Consider the following 21,666-nt stretch of genomic DNA (forward strand, 5'->3'; position numbering starts at 1 on the left):
CTCTGTCTTGGGGAAGACCCCGTCTGGTTCTGGCCTTTTCTCCACGAGGCGGGTGCCTTGGGAGTGGAAGGTTGGGAAGTCTTGGGCTTTCCTCCACTGTACTTCATCGTAGTACTCTGCGTAAGCGAGAAGACATCCTTGAAGGTGGATGGCCGAAACATACACAGTTTCCATTGGATTTGCATGTCAAGGCCATAGATGAATTGCCCTTTTTTGTCCTTATAAAAAATGCCCAATTGCAAACATAAGTTTGAAATTTGTTGGCATACTGCAGGATTTGTTGCATGTTTTGATGCCCCCCCCCCCCCCCCCCCCCCCCCCCCCCCCCCCCCCCCCCCCCCCCCCCCCCCCCCCCCCCCCGCGGAACTCATCTTCGAGTTGCTCAAGGTAATGGGGCGATAGAAACTGCCGCTTAAGATCTAAGATGAATTCGTCCCAGACATAAGTTGCCATACCTAATCTGGTGTGGGCTTGAGCCCACATGGGCTTGAGCCCAGTGAGTCCACCATGGGATGGCCTTGCCCTCTAAATACCAACTAGCCAAGATCACTTTGTCAGTTTGATTTTTTCTAATAGCAACAAAATAAGCTTCAAATTGATGCAGCTAAGAATAAAGAGTCGTGGGGTCAAGTTTACCATATACTTACTGAAGTTCATTCTCTTGGGAGGATGACTCAAGGAAGAAGCTAGTGTTGCTCTTGCGTCTAAAGCCGCAAGAAATCTTTCGTGCTCCACTCGTTGTCTGGCATCTTTATGTGTGGCAGCACGGGATGCTCCTGCACTTCCTTCCATCAATCGAATCTCCAATGCTCGCATGTGCAACTCGAGTGGCGAACTCGGCTGCTACTTGGAAGAGAATCTGCTATCGGGTTTTGGAAAAAAGAGGGAGAGAGAAAGAAAGAAAGAAAGAAAGATTTTATTAATGTCTTCCAAAAGACCAAACTTGGCCTATGAGACAAATCAGTGTACCTGTGTGGGGTATCCTCTGTCATCCCAACAAAATGAAAAAGTACTGAACTAAAAAGCTGAATCTGGGTGTGCAATAAGTACAATGAGTGGGGGAGGGGATGGAGCTCTACTACTAGGAGAATGCAAAGCTATATGCATGGAGTATACAATCATGATATGCAACCTAGCTAGCTCCATCTTGTACCATACTGGGTATAAAATGGTATACATCAATGAAGGGGGTGTCCACAACTCCCTGAAGAACATGCCTGGGTTTGCTCTGAAGCGAGCCAGTCGCTCTGCACCCTCTCTATGAAATTGAGCTCTGATCTCTGTCATCTCTCTCTGGTATAGGCGTGGTGTCCGAAAGCCAGGTGTCCTCTGTCTCCTGCGGGCTCTGAGTGTCTCTGCTCTCTGGAGAGTAATTCCCTGCTGTGTAGGGGCTGGGAGTGGGGTGGATCTCTGAAAAAAATGTAGTAATCTGTGTCTATCGTCCCCCCTCTGGAGCTGTCTGAGCCTGTAATGATGATGTCTCTCTGTGATGCTGTATGTCTAGAATGAATCTCCCCAGTATGCGCTGGTCTGCTGCCTTAAAGATCTGGCGTAGGGAATGTGGCTCTCTGAATAAAATGGGATATTTCTCTCTGATGGCTGTATAAGCTCTGCATTTGCATACATAATGCTCCTCACTCTCCACCACCTCTCTGCACAATCTGCATACCCTCTCCTCTCGGGGGATCCATGCTGCTCTGCCAATCTCAATCTCCAATCGATGTGATGAGACTCTAAGCTGACCAATAGCTACTCGGGAGCCATGTGGTAAAAAGCCCTCCATGTAACTAAGCCTCTATATAAATCCATTATCAGTGATACTCATGAAGTGATCTCTGTAGTATAGCATCTTTGATGGAAGAGGCTGTGTAGGCGATATCCATGTCTCTCGTGTATAGAGCTGCCATAGGTCCTGTCTCAATACTCTGTTCCTTTCACTATGAGAGAGACGGATATGTGGTGCATCCCTGTCATACTGGAATGGTGGTAGATGATCCATGTCTAGGCCATGCTGTGAGAACCAATGTGTGACCTGTGCATACCATGATCCTCTGTCTCCTGCCTCAGCCAGCTGTCTAGATGCCTCAAAAGCTCTGTATGATAATATGTCCTGTGGCATCTCTCTAAATATGTCTAGCAGGCATATAGTATGGAATATGGCCTCTACCATCATAGGAGGCGTAGCAAACTCTGCGCGGATAATGTCATGAGGTACTGACGGTTTGCTGTGTATCATGCGTGCCATCATGAGGGCCTGTGGTCTCTCTATCTGTGTCCACCAATGGGTAGCAAGGCCTGGCGCCCATACCGCTGCTCCATACATCAGTGCCGGTGTGACTAATGTGTCAAATAGCCACCCCTTCGTTCGGGGCTCCTGAAAATGGGCCTGGTGGCACTGTCTCTCTAGCATAGCCAATGCTGCATGTCCCTGTGTCAATCTAGCTCTGGCTGCTGAACCCATGGTGAAGCGCATGGCTGCTGCTGCAGAGAAGGTAACCCCTAGGTACACGTATGATGTCACCACCTCCACCTGGTGTCGTGCGAGAGTGAATGTCAGCTGACTCTTGCCCTGTCTCGATGTATGAAAGACCATAACCTTGGTTTTCCCAAGGTTCATAGTAAGACCCCTCTGTGTGCAGAAATCATGGAGTGCATGTAGATGCTGCTGTAGACCTCTTGGAGACTCAGACACTAATACAATATCATCAGCATAAAGCATAATATGTACTGAGATACCTGTGAGATCAACTCCATCCCCGCCTCCCCTTGTAATGAAGTCAGTCACCTCATCAATGTATAACCCAAATAGCGTGGGGGAAAGTGGGCATCCTTGCTTCACACCAATGGTGCTAGCAATAGTCTCGGACATACCTCCTGGGCATTTGACTCGCCCAAAAACGTGCTCATATAATGCATAGATGTCCCATGTCATATCTGTTGGTATGCCAAGAGATTGCAGGTGCTGAAAGAGCCTCTCTCGTGGTACCGTGTCAAATGCTTTGCGGAAATCCACAAAGCAGCAATAGAGCTTTCTCTTCCTCACTGTTGGTATGCCAAGAGACTGCAGGTGCTTAAAGAGCCTCTCTCGTGGTACTGTGTCAAATGCCTTGCGGAAATCCACAAAGGAGCAATAGAGCTTTCTCTTCCTCACTGTGGCCTGATCAATCATACATCTCAAAGTGAATACATGGTCAGTGGTAGAGAAAGCTCTCCTGAAGCCTGCCTGCCCTGTTGAGCGTAAACCTGCTCGCTTAGCATATAAGCTAAGCTCTTGCGCCAACACTGCACCATAGAGTTTGGCCAACACGTGGCCAACCATAACCGTCCTGTAGTTGCTCGGATCGAGCATATCCCCTGTTTTGTGGATCGGCACAATGGTGTGCATCGTCCACTCCGCAGGCAAACCCTGTGCTAGTGCCCTGTTAAACAGGTGTGCAAGAAAAGGAGCCAAAGAATCTACTGCATATATGAGATGCTCACCCTGTAGGCCCATATGGTCGGCGGCCCGTCCATGCTGTAGGCGGCAGATAGCTTCCTTTACCATCGAGTGGGTAAAGAAGCTAGCTGTGGTAGGTCGAGGCTCCTGTGGCTGAGGTATAGGTGGCTGCTGTGGGGCGTGGTATAGGCCCTCTGCATATGTGTGCCATGTTTGTGGGTCTGCAATGGGTGTCGGTGTCCGGGGCGCTCTGAAGTGCCGCCATGAGATAGGGCTATCTCTACTCATGAAGAAATGGAAGATCTCTAGCTCCTGTATCTCTGCGAAGACTGTTGGCTCATGATGTGTCGGTTATCAGGGAGGCCACTAAGCATCCGTTGGCGGTGAACTGTGGGGCTGTTCACCCGCCAACACGCTGAAAGCATGTGATCCCCCTCCCGCCCCCACAAACCCTCGATCTGTACGTAGGTCTGAATTTTCAGAGTTGTCTCATTCTCACCCGTAGACACAAAGTGCTGAAAGCATATGAACTCATCTGCCTTTGCCTTTAGCAGATAAACCCAAGAAAATCTAGAAAAGTCATCATTGAATGTGACAAAGTACATGTACATGTGTCCTCCCAAAGATGGTATCCTCATGGGACCACTACCATTAGAATATATGAGCTGTAATTTCCGGACGGCCTTGACTAAATTAGGGCTGAGAACTGCGTTTATAGCCACCCGTGGTATATCAAGAGAACAATGAGATGAACTGCTAGAGGCTGAATGCACCCTTATATAGGGGTTGGGGCACATGCCGACGAGGTGTAGGGCTGACCGATGAGGTTCTAGGCTGGTTGTGGGCTGAAAATGCCCTTTTCACATGGGCGCTTGTCTCTCAGGCCAAGAGCCCTGTGGGGACGCAAATCCACCATGGCTCCCAAAGTGGGTGGCCAAATGGCTGCCTAAGGCCTTATGGATGAATTCTACCCATTGCCCTTTGAATGATGGTGTTGCTAACTTGCTAGTACCTCGTTCTGACTAACCCTTGGCAGTACCGGGGGATTCGTCCTTGGACAAGGGTTCACAAAATGCTTTAGTTGGTGTAGTATGTTCACAATGGCATCCAAGTGCACGAGGCACGTGACATAGGGCTTGCAAAAGGTTGGCCGAGTGGACTTGAATTAATTCTTCTTGTAAAATAGGGGCCCTGGCCCTTAACATTAATCATCAAATATCTTGCGTCTCAAGGCTTCTTAATGCACTAGAGCCACAAGTTTTTTGAGAGCAAGCAGTTAATGTGGCAGCCAATGTTTGCATCTGAGCAGGAGAGCTCAATCTGCAGTCTGGTCTGACATCAGCAGTTTGACCAGATTTGCACTTTGAACAATTAGTTGCACGTAGTTTCTATATATACAAGGATTAGGTTAGGATTACTATGCGTGATTGTGTTTCCAAGTCTTCCATTGCACATCTTTCTATTAGCAATCTCATAGCACTAACATAACGTTACAGGAGGCAAGTTTTTGTTTCGGTTGTTTGCAGTATTTGTGCTTATGTTTGATGCTTCATTGTAGCATCAACGGTGCATAAGACAAAATACAAGGCTTTGCTTGTTGATGCGGGTGGGACTTTGCTTCAACCAGCCAAGCCTGTTGAAGAAACGTATGCTGCATATGGTTTAAAATATGGTATGCTATCTACCTTCTCTCAAATACATGGCAACTATGTACGGATAGGTTTCACATCTTGACCAGACTTAGAAAAGAGAATGGTATGCTCGGTTTCAAATTTTCATATTCTGACAGGGGTGAATTTGTCAACCAAGGACATAAAAGAAGGTTTCAAAAGGGCCTTTGCAGAACCGTGGCCAGAACGTTTGCGGTATGAGGTGTGTTGTCATTGCTCAGTGATGTTTACCATTTCGTACCATCTCCTATCAATATGCTTCTTGATTTTACTCGCATGAAAATCCTAAAACACATGCAAGTTATGCCAAATCAATTGTTTAACATGTGTGTGTGTGTGTGTGCGCGCGTGGGCGCGCATGTATGTATGTATTGTATGGTGCGGAATTTGTTTCATGCGATAATTCTCTAGTTTGCTGTGGTGGCAATGCATCGAGAGAGAGAGAGAGAGAGAGAGAGAGAGAGAGAGAGAAATGAAATGAAATGATATATTAACGTCTTCAAAAGGCCAAAATGACCTATGAGACCAAAAAGGTTACAACAAAAGGTAAGCATCATATACATCACTATCCAAAGATGTCTCTCATCGGTCGATGGCGGATATCCTCAATGTCCTCCATGGTGAGTATACTCTGACTGGACGTCTCCCATGCCGTGCTAGTATGGTCTTGATCCTCTGTTGTAGTCTCCGCTGGTGTCGAGATGGCCTCTCATCTTGGGGCGCTTGGACCGCCCCAGCTCTATAGCCCGATCAATCAGTGTACCTCTGGTGCGGCTATACTCTTGGGCTAGCTGCAATGCCTTTGATTGTGAATGTTTTTAAATTTGTTGTATTTGATGATTTTTAATAGTTAAGTGGTTCCTCACATGTCAAGTTGGGTTACAAAAGCTTCCTCTATTTGTGGATACATTCGAGATAGAGCTTGATGAGAACTAGGGTATCTCCAACCCCTGGTGTGGTGGTGTTGGTGTTGGTTTAGTGGTATTTTTAATTGTGATTATTTGTGTTTATTTTAATAGGTAAGTGCTCCGAGATCGAGGCTCCCCTGTTACAGTTGCTTGATGAGAACATGAAATGGAAGGTCTTAGAATTGTACTATTGCACCTTTGACAAAGAAGTCTTGGTCATAATCCACTCTCTTTAACATTTGAAAGCACTTCTTGTATGGTGAGAGTTTGTTGTTGAGGGAGTGCACTCTTAAGTTCACACATTCTGCTTTAAAAAGCTTCAAATGTATATGACCACTTAGTTGGAGTCCAGACATTGTGTTGATGACATTTTAATTTACATCAATCACACTTGTTTACGAGAGGAAAAACTAAAATAATCTGGATGCATTATGACTAATGAGAAATGTGTCACAGGGTGATGGCAAGCTGTTTTGGAGATATGCTGTAGCGCAGGCAACAGGCTGTGAAGATGAAAAATTCTTTGAAGAGCTTTACTGTGTACACGTCTCTTGCTTTGTGTTCAGTCTCTGAGAGTCTCTTTCTCATGACATATATGCCTGTAGTAGATTGGTATTCATCAAGTTGAGTATTGTGGCAACAAACCGTGTTTTTGCAGCATTATGCAAAAGGAGCAGCTTGGAAGCTACCTGTTGGTGCTTTGAGCTCTTTAAATCGCTTGAGAGATTTTGGAGGTACTGTGCTTGTTTGATTTAGTGATTGTGCGCCGAATTTGTACTCTTATATAAGCTTTACAATATTCAGTAGGAGGGTGTAAGCCACTGATGAGTACTATTATGCTTTGTAATTTCAGTGAAACTTGGAGTCCTTTCGAATTTCGACTCTCGCCTGCGACCGATTTTAAGAGAGCTAAATATTTCTAACGTGTAGGACTGACTAATTGGTTATATTTGTAATTTTGTATAGCTACTTGTGTGCAGTCAATAAAGAATGTGTGCTCCCTTTTACCCTCTTTCACATGCTCATGTTCAATGGGATGTGTTTTGGAAAGATCATGTGTGTATAACATCTCAAGTGCTTGGTCTACTTCTTCAGGTTCCATTCTGTTATTGTGTCTTGTGAAGTTGGATACGAGAAGCCTGCTCCAGAGATATTCAAGGCCGCTCTCAGTAAGAAACTCTAGCCCCGTCTTCTCCAACACACACATACATGCATGTGTGCATGCACACACAGTCTCCATCTTGCACCTTCTCTGTTTGCCATCTATTGCCCCCTCTGCCCTCGTGCTTCAGCTTGTACACTTCATCACACGCGTGCATGTATTCCATGTTTGTTTAGCTTAAAATGCTGTGCTCAAAGGTCAAAGAAAGTGAGTAGAAGGCAAAATTGTAAGGGTTGAAAAGGTGAATGTCTGATGATGTAATCCTGATGCTACAAGGATGAGGCATAGGCCACATGGGTGGTCACATTAGATCACTTTGAAAATTTGAGTTGGCATCAGAGCCAAGGTCTTTCAACAGTAAATTCCATAGTCACGCTTTAGCTTCTTTATATGGTAGTAACATTGTGTCTATTAAGAGTCTTGCGAGTGGTGAAAGCTTTGAGTTGAGCATAGCAGATGCTGGACATGCACAACAAAAATTTACTTCCCACCCCTTTGTGTTTTCATCCGCTTGCATCTGATTGAGTCTTCAAAGCAAGAATCCTCGTGTGTTTAGCTAGCAAATCCAAAAAAGTTAGTGTCTAGGATGGTGGTCACTCAAGCTAACAGTGGCTGCATCCAAGGTGTCTTAACATTCTAGGAGATCCACATGCCATCTGTATGCATCTGCAAATACTAGTGTGATAGCTGGTGGCGTAGTTCTAAATTTAAACATGATGCATGAGAAATGCTTAGTGTGAAGTAGGGAGCTTTGCGTGTCAGGAATGTTGTGCTTTGATTAACCTCCCCAGACCACCTCTATAGGAGAACTGGATGTTCAGGCCAATGACACAGTCCTAGTAGGAGATGATCCAATAGCAGACAAGGAAGGAGCCAGAGCCGTTGGAATCGATGCATGGTTTGCCATCTAATTACTTCACGAGAATGCAGTTTTTTGTTGTAGGGAATGTTTAAGATGCAATGCGCATTAAGATTACGGTTTGTTGTATGGAGAAGGCTCTGGAAAAAAGAGGTTACGACCTTTGAGGAAATAGCAGACAGAGTCTTGGGAGTGCAAGGCTGGCCATCATCATGAGAAGTTTTCAGGTGGTAACCTTACATCCCAGTCCTTGGAAGAGGCCACATATTTGCCAAAGGTTTTGTAGTAAAGGTCATCTAATGCATTTCCCTCCCCTTTTTCATTGGTGGTGTGATTGTAGACCAGTACTTTGTCATCATTCAGTGTTCAAGGAATTCCAGTTGAGGTTCTTGGCATGGTCATCAAAACACCACAGACAGATGGTCTCTACACGAGTCATTTGCAGAGGCATTTTGATGGATTCGAAACAGTTTTTTGAGTAGGCATTCAGGTTGAAGAAGATAGTTAACAATAATCAAACCTGTATCCAGACTAATTTACTGGAGTTTTGGTTGTATGCTATCAACCCCTTACATGAACCTCGTAAGCAAAGACAATGGGCCCCTGTGAAGAAGACTATGCATTTATAATTCTCAATATCCAATAAAACTAAGTTTTACAAATTGGTAAACTCTTTTGATTTAAAGTATTTATATATGAATTTCAATTTGTTTGAAATTCATATATGTTTGATGAATTTCAATTTGTTTGATGAAAAGTATTTATATATGAATTTCAATTTGTTTGAATTTTGTGAGGTTTTTAGATCAACTGTATTTTTTTTTCTCTTGAAATGAGTTCTTAATCTAATTTTTTATGCTAAAAGCTTGCCAGTTTTTTTAAAAAAAGTGTGGATGAGTGGAACTTCGCTTGCAAAGAGCAGTTTAAAATCTTTAGAGTTTAATTATTATTGCCAAGGTTTGAACCAAGGTTGGGAGGGCAAGGGCCTTGCCATTTGAACTAGAATTATATGGCACTCTTAACAGACTATAAAACTTGCAAACCTTAAAGATGTATGTAATACTTCATAGATTTTGGAACCAAGATATAATCAAAATGTCTTAAATTTTGAAATTTCTGCTTGGCTTTGAGAAAAGAAAATATGCATGTGGGGATGAAAATGGAAAATACTATAGGTCTTTTATACATAGCTTGCAAATTTTATTTGAAAACCTTCAGGCTACTTGATTGGTTTTGGTCATAGTAATAAAAAAACCTCGAAACCTCGAAATGGTTTTTAAAAACATTGAAACTTCGTCGAAATTTCCCCCCCTCCCCAAATTTTTTGGGATAATTTTTTATTTTTGTTTTTCTTCCATATCCTCCTCATCACCTTCCTTTCCTCTTTTTCTCTTGCCTCCCTCCTTCCCTTTTCCATCTTCTGCTACTTCTTTCACCTCTACTCCTCCTCCCTTCATTCTCTTCTTCTCCCTTGCTCTTCTTCTCCTTTTCTTCTTCTCTTCTTTCCCCTTTTTCTTCATACACCATCCTTCAATGTCTTAAATCTTTTCCAATTTCTATTTTCTCTTCTTCAATTTCTTAAGAGTCCTTGATCAAACCACTTGTGGCATCCAATCAAGAAAAATTTCCATAATGCCTCACCAAAATAAGGATGGTTTCTCTCGAGATGTGTGAGAAGACACCTTTTTTCATCATTATACTATGTTTTTAGATGGCTAGTATAAGTTCTTTAAGTATTTATACTTCAAGAAATTATTGATTTTTCAAAACCTCGTGGTTTCTTAGTTGAGGGGAGAAACCTTTCAAAACAAAACCCGGAAAACCTCGAAACGTTTCTTATGACTATGGTTTTGGTACTTCAAATGGACGTATTTTTTTCTTTCAATATTATGGCATGGCCAATTGCAACTGGTCTCTTCAAGAAAAGAAAGGAACCTATGTTGGTTTTCCATTTGGCGAAGTTCACTTTATTTCAAACCATTTAGTTTTAGGTTAGCATAGCGTAGATCTAACTTGTCCAAGGCAGATTTTGCATCTCTATACTCTTGGCAATCAAGTCATTCACTTATGTTTGCAAGAGCTAACGTGGTAGTATTTCAAGACCTCACATGTTTCTATTAAGACCTCATCATGTGGTAGCAATTGCCAACATCCTAATCTCTTGTCACTGTAATACCTTTAGGATGCTACAAACTCTACTTTCCCTCCAAATGTGAGGGTGTAGAAAGGCTAGTGTTTCTTACCAATTTTTCTCTTGGGGCGGAATGGCAAGATGACGGTGTGAAGTAACAGACCAGTCAGGCAATGTCGTGGGAGGTGTGTAGCCACCCGCCAGAGCTTCTGGATTCGAACACCATCTTTAGAGTGGTCATGGGGGCACTCAGAACACTGCTCCGCTTTAGAACTCCACACACTCTCACTTTGCTCTCACTTTGCTTCATAATTCTCTCACTCTCTCTAGTGCGCAATATGCTTATTAAAATAGAGACAACTCTTATTCAACACCTTATAGAGGGTAACAGAGAGACATAATGAATGGCAACATTGCTCTTTGTTTACTGGATTACTTCTGAAATCATTGCACGATCATTACAGAGAACTGCTCGACACAGAGACTACTACTTCCTAAGGGCCATGACCATGTTGGACTTCTCACTACTAGTTGTCAACTATTAGTTGTGAGCTATTAGCAGCGTGCAACCTTAAGCCTCTTTGCAGTAGTGATTTGCCACCCTTTTAAGCTTTTTATTGATCTTGGTGATGGCTATTCTGGTGGTTATACCCAACCACCTTCACACGGGTAGTACCGAGGTGGTACTCATGGCCTAGGAAGTGGTTCGACTGTGCACTCTGTCACCCACTGAGCTGCTGGGCGCAACACCTGGCATGCCCAGTACTGAAGCATTTACTTCGGAACCCGTTCCCTTGACAAATTTATCTTTAAACTTTATGAACATTTTTGGAGGAGCACAGTCCGGAATGTATACATTATTTGAGTAAGTAGCATGCTTCTGCATCCTCTTCAGCATTGTTGCTTGCTCTTCATTCTGAGCACCCAAGACCTTCTGAGCACCCATTGTTGCTTGCTCTTCCTTCTGAGCACCCGTCCTTTGTTGTCGGTTTGCGGAGTTTGCAGGTCAAAAAGTATCACCATCGGTCGAAGTGGGGTCTGCCTTAGAATCTCCTTTTCTGCCATGGGGATAGACCTCCACTTGACTAGTGCGGCTTCTTCCTATTCTGTCGGATGTTTTGGAAGTGGACTTTGTGTCTTTTTCGCATCTGGATCTTGATGTTCCACTTCCAAACATCGGCGTTGGTTGGTGGTTGCATCCTTCATCTTCCTTCCCTCCGGATTCTAAGAAGAGAATAAGTATTGAGAACATGGATGCTCCGGAGGAAGGGGTTTCTTGGTCAGTATAGACTTTATTCTATCTTTGTTTTGAAAGTATGTTGGAAGTTCTTTGTTAGCCTTCAACAGTTCTGAGAACATGATGATATGGGAGGCCTAAAAAAGGGGTTGTCTGTGTGCTGGCCCACATGGCTACTACTGAATTGTTTGCTAGCCTATCTTTTAGGTTCACATTTTATTTGTTTAGAGCTTGGTTGGCATCGTGCAACTTCTCAACCTCAATAAGCAGCTCTCCGTGCTCTTTTCTTGGCACACCGATCGGTAACATCTCCGGGTTGTCTGTGGCTAATTCTACATTAGCCTTCACCGCCGCTGCGAGTTCTGCTTGTAGCATGGCGGCCTCTTCTTTTGCTTCACGCAGCTCTAGCACTCACTGTAGTCTAGTCTTCTGGGTCTTCCATACCCGTTTCGCCACTAGAGACGCGCCGCCTCTATTTTTTTTTGGAGTGCTGTCTTTTACTCTGTCCAATCTCCGAGCCTTTCTTTTCTGAGTTGAGTCTCATTCTCCAGACAGCTCTGCATCTCTAATTCTAGCGCATTCAGTTTATTGATTGTGTCAATTCCAAACTTTGTGCTCCTCTCGAGCTTTTCTTTATATTCCTCTGCCTCTGTCTTGGCCTTGTCTCTGTCCTCCATGGCTTCTCTTAAGATCTCTGCGTACTCTTGGGAGGGTGTGGCGTCCTGCAATTTTTGGTGTAATTCCTGATTTCTTTCTCCTAGCTTTTTAGCATCCTTCTCCCAGCGAGCTGCCTTCCAAGCGGTGGCCTTTAGAGCTAGCATTAGGTTTTGGTCCTCGTCTTTTGCTTGCTTGTCCTTTTTGGAAGTGCTTGGTTTGGGGGATCCCTGGCCTCCTGTAGGCTGCATCTGTTATTGTTACTACTGCTCTTTGTCTGTCTTTTAATCCCATTTTGGATTAACAAAGATGCTCTTCCAATTGAGTACATTAATAAGTGTTATGTAAAGGCACTATAAAAGTTATACATTTTGAAATACTAGTCACCCAAGGCCTTAGTTAGTGAGTTTTGGGTACCCAAGTGTGAATAAGGGCCAGATGTATAAAAGACAATGTCTCATAATGAAAGAATGCAATCCCTCTTTGTGTATGAGAGCTCTTGCTTTGTCTTTTGTGTGAGAGAGAGTGTACTCTAGTACATGTTCCTCTTCTATGCCTGTGTATTGGAGAGTGAGAGAAAGATTGTCTTGCATTGTGGTGTGAGCGACTCCGTGGTGATAGCGTGGAGGTGGATATTGGAGGAGTGGAGCTTCCAAAAGCGAGCTTGGGGAGCCTCAAGGGACATGAGCTCGAAGCATTGGTAAGTACCCAACGATAGTTGTAGTCTATTGCTTCTTCCAATTGTGAATGGGTAGAGTTCTCTCTTGGGAGGTACGGTAGACCATAACATTTTTGGCGCAAACACCATTGTTTCTTCTATCCTCTTAGTGCACCAACTCCCAATATGCAAGATTCACTATTGTCTTTGCATTTTGAAGGTGCATTGTGAAAAATTGTGTATCTAGAGCAAAGATACACTTGGTTTTTCTTACAATTTTATTGTTTCTTCACCAATTTTGCAAGCTACATGCCTTATTGGGTGTCTTAAATTCTTCCATTCTCATGGATAACCAAACCTCATTCACACTAACCTTTTCTCGTTACACATTAACACTCACTTTCCTATATCAAACCATGTGTAGAAGTCAAAGAAAGCATATAAATAAGTGTTGAAAAAAGTGGTATGTTAGAGTTTTCACTCAAAGGAGATTTTTCACGAGCACACCTTTCCTCCATGCCCATCAACAACACCTGAATATACACATGGGATTTGCATGTAGTATACACATCAATGCACACCGATATCTTATGCATTAAGCCTCATCGTCGATAGTCGTTCATGTACAGTTTTGGATGGAGGGACCATGGTGGGGGCATAAGCTTGGCCCATGGTATGACTCATCTCCTTGATCTTCCTCAAATCATCAGGAACCTTTTGTGGCCTCTTCTTCAGCCCCATCACCCATTGATCCACATTGCCTCTATCCCCAATTCTCACCACCAAATCCCTCAAGCCACAGAGGTCGCCCAACTCCGTTGTAGGCAGCATCAACAGTTTAATGATCTTGATGACTCCCCAAAAGGGACGTCGACGAGTAAATGTCTAAGAAAGCAATGAGTTAGAGAAATCTTTGAGTTTGGAGGAGTACACATAATGAGTTGGAGAAATCTTTGCTTTCGATGGAGTACACACACATGGCACACCTTTTGTCCATTGCCTAAGCATATCACTTGCATATTTCACTGTGGCAATAATTTATTTTCACATATCACACATCATGATATTCATGCACACATGCATTTACAAACTAATATCATTAATGCCAACCCTCTAGGTACAACATATATGGATAAGTGGACCATGGTGGGGCAAGAGTAGCCCATGGTATAACCTATCATCTAGAGAACCCTCGACCTTGGATCTTCAATGCATGCGGTCTCTGCTTTGAATCCAATTCAATACCAACACAACCTCACCTTGGTGGACGTACTTGCCATGAAAAGCCTAATCTCTAAGCATCACAGGATATGAGATTGAGACATATTATCATGTCGTGCCAAAAAGGTCCGGACCACCATCTACCCAATGAAGATCAGTCCATGGTGGTCATGGTGCTCATTTTGCTGATCATAGGGTGGAGCGCTTCTATAAGTTGCTTCTACCAACTGCTTCTACCAACTCCCTACCATCTGCCCATGCAAATCATTTCATGGTCATGGGGCTCATTCCACTAATCACATGGTGTGAAAATCTTCTACCAAAACTACCTAATTTTGAAGGGGCCTAGCCATTTTCATAAGAAAAATAGGCCTTACATGAAGAACTTCTACACCGCCTAAACCATTCATGCCACCTACATAAGATTCCTAGTTGCCCAAAACTTATCACCAATATGCCCTGCATCCGGTTGTAGAGGATCAGTCTCCAAACCATGCCACTTAACCTTGCATTGTAACTTTAAGGCATATCCTAGATCATCCACACCTATCCACCTAGACAAACAACTTCACCACTGAATTAGGTGGTGACACGAGGATGTAGCCTTACCATTAGGAAGGGGTGTATCTTAACCACTATGGAATAGGTTTAACATGGTTTCACCCACGTGACCAACTATAAGGGAGGTGCTTTTACCCAATCGAACGAGAACTTATCTTTCGTAAGATGGCATTGGAACATATAAAGTGGCCTTATGTCAACAAATAGGGAAAGTCTAAGGACTTTCTACATACTTGTTCATGACTTTGTGTACATACTTGATCAGGACTAGTAATAGATGCTGAACCATTTTTAAGTTCAGTTGGACTATTTTTAAGTTTGGTCATAAGCATTCACTTATAGAATATTTGTGAGCTCTTCTCTTCTCTATTTTTTCTTGCATGTATACTATTAGATCTTGCTTGCATGTATGCATGCTAGATAGGTTTGTTTGTAGGTTTCCCTCTTGCATTAGCTTTAGCCTCTTCTTCTTTCACTACCTTTTATGAGAGAGGACCATCACAAAGGCTATCTCTTTTTGCCTCATTTTAGGCATAGAGATCTCTCCCTTCACCCCATTGTCAAGTAGCATTCCCATGTGATAATAGAATGACACAGTCAGACGAGCTAGCACACCCACATCTGGTAGTTGCGTTATTGTGGCTCTATAAGGCAAGGCCAATGTCACATGATTTGGCAAGGCTAAGGGAAGCTCTTACCTTGAACACACTACTCTACGTATGTGTTCTTGCCCATTAAGGTCTCCTATGTCTCGCCCCTAGCACACACTTGCTGCATGTATGTGATGCGAGTGGAGCATAGCTCCTTGTGTGGCAAGATACATGAGATTGGGGAGTGAAGTCCTTAGGATAAAAGCTGTGGATTCATCGTCTACTACGACATGACAGGTTTGAAGTTGTTTTCATATTCATGAATGTTGTTGGATATGGTCCATTTTTAGCTTTCTAGCATTGGATTAACCTAATATGCTATTCTCTCATGGATTTCTACATGATGGCAAGGGTTTTGATCAATTTTATCGCCAAATAGCCTTCCTAAAACTAAAAAAATCTTGGTTCATAATAATTTTCAAAAACCTTAATTCATTTTAAATCCTAATTTATAAAAACCCTCATTTTAGCCAAGAGATTGATCAAGTACTCTATCATCATTACTTCGACCTAAAGCTGGAAGGTATCTGCAGATGGCTTTAGATTCTCAGGTAAGAGTTTCTTATGTTCTCTAAATATACTCTACATCTTTACTTCGACCTAAAGCTGGAAGGTATCTGCAGATGGCTTTAGATTCTCAGGTAAGAGTTTCTTATGTTCTCTAAATATCTGCAGATGGCTTTAGATTCTCAGGTAAGAGTTTCTTATGTTCTCTAAATATACTCTACATCTTTGTTCTTGGCATTAAGGTCTCCTATGTCTTAGCCTAGCACACATTTGCATGTGTATGGATGCCATTGGAGAATAGGTACTTGTGTGACAAGATATAGGGGATTGGGGAGTGAGGTCCTTTATGGATAGAAGTTGTGGATTCAACCTCTACTATGACACACTATGTTTGAAGTCATTTCTCATATGGATGAATGTCATTAGAAATTTGCAATGATTTTATATTCACGTGATCACAAGATTTTTTTTGTTAATAACACTTGTGAACATGTTATTCACATGTTCACATGTTTTCATGTTCTCAAAATAGGTCACCAGTGACCTGGTAACCTGCCGAAGCCCGCGAAGCCCGCCGGGCTTTCCATTTTTTCGGCGGGAAAAAAAGTTAAAAAAAAATGGTCAAAATATTTTCATGTTCACAGTCATTCCTACCATTTTTGGGCCTTCTGGACTCATTTATGATGTCAAAAGTTCAAAATTCTTTGTACAAAAAAATTTATCTCTAAATTTATCGCCTTAAGCTCGATTACCATCAATTAGATCTTATTATACTTCCAATTGAGTCTAATTGATATCAATTAATATCCAATTGAGTCCAATTGGTATCAATTAAGTCTAATTGGGTGTCAATTGATCGATTGGGCTCAATTGACATCAATTGACACCCCATTGGACTTAATTGGGCTTAATTGACATCAATTGGATTCAATCAATAGACACCCAATTGGACACAATTGGGCTTAATTGGACTAAATTGACATCGATTAACACCCAATTGATGTCAATTGAGCTCAATTGACATCAATCCTAGTCAATTGATATCCAATTGATGCCAATTGAGCCGAATTGACACCAATTGTACTCAATTGGCACCCAATTGATGTCAATTGAGTCCTCAATTAACATCAATTAACACCCAGTTGAGTCCAATTGACATCAACTAATACCCAATTGAGTCAAATTGATATCAATTAAGTATAATTGGGTGTCAATTGATCAATTCGGCTCAACTGATATCAATTGACATCCAATTGGACTCAACTGACATCAATTAGGTGCCAATTGAGTCCAAGTGACACCCAATTGATATCAATTGCATCCAATTGGGCTTAATTGACATCAATTCACACCTAATTGATGTCAATTGAGTCCAATCAGGTTCAATTCACACCCAATTGATGTCAATTGGGCTCAATTGACATCCAATTGATATTAATTGGACTCAATTGACATCAATTAACACCCAATTGATGTCAATTGAGCTCAATTGACATCAATCGTAGTCAATTGACACCCAATTGATGCCAATTGAGCCGAATTGAGCTTAATTGATATTAATTACACTCAATTGGCACCCAATTGATATCAATTGAGTTTGATTAGACTCAATTAATATCAATTAATACCTAATTAAGTCTAATTGATATCAATTAATACCTAATTGAGTCAAATTGATATCAATTAAGTCTAATTAGGTGTCAATTAATCAATTGGGCTCAATTGATACCAATTGACATCCAATTGGACTTAATTGACATCAATTGGGTGCCAATTGAGTCCAAGTGACACCCAATTGATATTCATTGCATCCAATTGGGCTCAATTGACATCAATTCACACCTAATTAATGTCAATTGAGTCCAATCACGTTCAATTCACACCCAATTGATGTCGATTGGGCTCAATTGACACCCAATTAACTCAGCCCAATTGATATCAATTAAGTCTAATTCAAACCCAATTGAGTCCAATTACATCTAATTGGACTCAATTGACATCAATTAACACCCAATTGATGTCAATTAAACTCAATTAACATCAATTAACATCTAATTGATGTCAATTCAGCTCAATTGACATCAATCGTAGTTAATTGACACCCAATTGATGTTAGTTGAGCCAAATTGGGCTTAATTGACATCAATTGCAATCAATTGGCACCCAATTGATGTCAATTGAGACTCAATTAACATCAATTAACATCCAATTGAGTTCAGTTGATATCAATTAATACCCAATTGAGTCAAATTGATATCAATTAAGTCTAATTGGGTATCAATTGATCAATTGGGCTCAATTGATATCAATTGATATCCAAGTGGACTCAATTGACATCAATTGGGTACCAATTGAGTCCAATTGACACCCAATTGATATCAATTGCATCCAAGTGGGATCAATTGACATCAATTCACACCTAATTGATGTTAATTAAGTCCAATTAGGTTCAATTTACACCCAATTGATGTGAATTAGGCTCAATTGACACCCAATTGATATCAATTTGGCTCAATTGACACCTAATTGATATTAATTAGACTCGATTGACATTAATTAACACCCAATTGATGTCAATTGAGCTCAATTGACATCAATTGTAGTCAATTGATACCCAATTGATGTCAATTAAGCCAAATTAGACTTAATGGACATCAATTACACTCAATTAGCACCTAATTGATGTCACTTGAGTCCAATTGAGCTCAATTAATATCAATTAGCACCCAATTGAGTCCAATTGATATCAATTAATACCCAATTGAGTCAAATTGATATCAATTAAGTCTAATTGGGTGTCAATTGATCAATTGGGCTCAATTGATATCAATTGACATCCACTTGGACTCAATTGACATCAATTGGGTGCCAATTGAGTCTAATTGACACCTAAGTGATATCAATTGTATCCAATTGGGCTCAATTGACATCAATTCACACCTAATTGATATCAATTGAGTCTAATTCACACCCAATTGAGTCCAATTGCATCTAATTGGACTCAATTGATATCAATTAACACCCAATTGATGTCAATTAAACTCAATTGACATCAATTAACACCGAATTGATGTCGATTGAGCTCAATCGACATCAATTGTAGTCAATTGACACCCAATTGATGTCAATTGAGTCGAATTGGACTTAATTGACATCAATTGCACTCAATTGGCACCCAATTGATATCAATTGAGTCCAATTGGACTCAATTAACATTAATTAACACCCAATTGAGTCCAATTGATATCATTTAACACCCAATTGAGTCTAGTTATCCAATTGACATCAATTAACACCCAATTGAGTCCAATTAACATCAATTAACATCCAATTGAGTCCAATTGATATCAATTAACACCCAATTGAGTCTAATTGTCCAATTGATGTCAATTAAGTCCAATTGGATGCAATTAAGCTCAATGGACATGTAATTGATATCAATTGACTCCAATTGGGTTTAATTGACACCCAATTGATGTCAATTAAGTCCAAATAGATACAATTAAGCTCAATTGACACCTAACTGATGTCAATTGAGTCCAATTGGATTAAATTGGATGCAATTGATGTCAATTGAGTTCAATTGGATGCAATTAGGCTCAATTGACACCTAATTGATGTCAATTGAGTTCAATTCATTCCCAATTATTATTAATTGTGTCCAATTGAGCTCAATTAACACCCAATTGATATCAATTGGACTCAATTAACATCAGTTAACACCCTATTGAGTCCAATTGATGTCAATTGAGTCCAATTGGGTGTCAATTGATATCAATTGAGCCCAATTGATCAATTAATACCCAATTAGACTTAATTGATGTCAATTGGACTCAATTGATATCAATTGGTTACATTCAATTTAGCATCAATTATAATCAATTGACACCCAATTGATATCAATTGACATTAATTAGGTGTTAATTGATGTCAATTGAGCCCATGTGACATCAATTGTGTGTTAATTGAATCCAATTGATGTCAATTGAGCCCAATTGACATCAATTGTGTGTCAATTGATACACAATTAGCTTCAATTGGGCTCAATTGACATCAATTGACACCCAATTGATGTCAATTAGGCTCCATTGACACCCAATTAGACTCAATTTGGCTCAATTGACATCAATTAACACCCAATTAGACTCAATTTGACATAATTAAGTCTAACTAGACTCAATTAGACTTAATTTGGCTCAATTAACATCCAATTGACACCCAATTAGACTCAATTTGACTCAATTGACACCCAATTAGACTCAATTTTACTCAATTGACATCAATTGACACCCAATTGATGTGAACTGATGTGAATTGAGCTCAATTGCATCGAATTAGGCTCAATTGATATCAATTGACACCCAATTAATATCAATTGAGTGTAATTGATGTGAATTGATGTCAATTGAGCTCAATTGCATGGAATTAGGTTTAATTGACACCCAATTAATATCAATTGAGTGCAATTGAGCCCAATTCAGCTTAGTTGTAATCAATTGACACCCAATTGACGTCAGTTGCATCCAATTTGGCTCAATTGAAACCCAACTGATGTCAATTGAGTCCAATTGATGTTAATTGGCACCCAATTGATGTCAATAAGGTTCAATTGATGTTAATTGACACCCAATTGATGTCATTTACGTCCAATTGAGCTCAATTGATACCCAAATTATCCAATTGAAGTCAATTGGACTTAATTGACTTCAATTGTGTTAATTGGATATTAATTGATATCAATTAACACCCAATTGCTGTCAATTGAGTCTAATTCGGCTCAATTGACACTCAATTTACATCCACTTGGGTGTGAATTGAGCTCAATTGTATTATATTAGGCTCAATTGACATCAATTGACACACAATCGATCACACAATTGAGTGCAATTGAGCCCAATTGATATCAATTGTGATCAATTGACACTGTGACACCCAATTGATGTTAATTGCATCCTATTGGGCTCAATTAAGCACAATAGGATGCAATTAACACCCAATTGAGTGTCAATTGAGTGCAATTGAGCCCAATTGATATCAATTGAATTGAGTGCAATTGAGCTCAATTGATATCAATTGACACCCACAATTGATGTCAACTGAGCTCAATTGAGCTTAATTGACATCAATTGTAATAAATTAACACCCAATTGAAGTCAATTGGGCTTAATTAATATCAATTAACATCCAATTATTATCAATTGAGTCTAATTTGACTCAATTGATACTTAGTTTACACCCAATTTATGCAAATTGGGTGTAAATTGGGCTCAATTGTGTCGAATTAGGCACAATTGACATCAATTGACACCCAATTAATATCAATTGAGTGTAAATCAAGTGTAATTGAGTCCAATTGGGCTCAATTGAGTGCAATGATGTCATGGACAATTGAGTCAATTGATGTAAGTATAGTTAGATTTAATTGGTGTGTCAATTGAACTTAAGGCCAGCAAATTATACAAAACTTTTTTTTGTGCCAAGAATTTTAAACTTTTGACATCATAAATGAGTCTAGAAGACCCAAAAATGGTAAGAATGACTGTGAACATGATTGTTTATATTTTTATATTTTTATTTATTATTTATTATTTTTATTTATTTTTTTAATTTTCCCACCGGGAAAATGGGTTTTCTCGGCGGGCCCGCCGGGAAACCCATTTTTCCGGCGGGATTACTGGCAGAGAAGGTTTTTGCAGGTCATCAAAAATGCCCTGTGAATATACATTGTGATCACAAGAATTTTTATGTTATTAACACATGTTAATAACATGTTCACGTGTTTTCGTTCACGTCAGTGAAATCCCTGGAAATTTGGCAAGCATTACCCACCACGAAGCATTATATGTAAACTTCCTTGATAATATAATCATATTTACAAGGGGGTTGGCCTTTTTCTCACCCTATGTTAAAGCATCATTTCAATTTTCAACATTGGATATTGTTTTTTGTTGTGCTAGTTCACTTTGTTTAGGAGAATTAATAGTTTAAGTGTGTGTTAAGATTGTTCTCAAC

General features: G+C 40.7%; 1 protein-coding gene across 1 annotated transcript in view; it reads left to right on the top strand.

Moving 5' to 3' along the window:
• LOC147611244 (uncharacterized) overlaps positions 1-8,771 on the top strand; it is a 19,180-nt gene extending 10,409 nt beyond the window's left edge. The window contains exons 2-10 of the mRNA XM_086784847.1: positions 4,995-5,108; positions 5,226-5,308; positions 6,471-6,554; positions 6,673-6,748; positions 6,868-6,940; positions 7,110-7,183; positions 7,981-8,074; positions 8,173-8,262; positions 8,376-8,771. Coding sequence (XP_086640973.1) covers positions 4,995-5,108; positions 5,226-5,308; positions 6,471-6,554; positions 6,673-6,748; positions 6,868-6,940; positions 7,110-7,183; positions 7,981-8,074; positions 8,173-8,251 — 677 coding nt within the window. The 3' untranslated portion in view covers positions 8,252-8,262; positions 8,376-8,771. The remainder of the gene's footprint in view (positions 1-4,994; positions 5,109-5,225; positions 5,309-6,470; positions 6,555-6,672; positions 6,749-6,867; positions 6,941-7,109; positions 7,184-7,980; positions 8,075-8,172; positions 8,263-8,375) is intronic.
• Positions 8,772-21,666: the final 12,895 nt, after the last annotated feature.

This window comes from Cibotium barometz, chromosome 47 (assembly GCF_041138505.1).
Source record: "Cibotium barometz isolate CiBa-2024 chromosome 47, ASM4113850v1, whole genome shotgun sequence".
Classification (NCBI taxonomy): domain Eukaryota; kingdom Viridiplantae; phylum Streptophyta; class Polypodiopsida; order Cyatheales; family Cibotiaceae; genus Cibotium; species Cibotium barometz.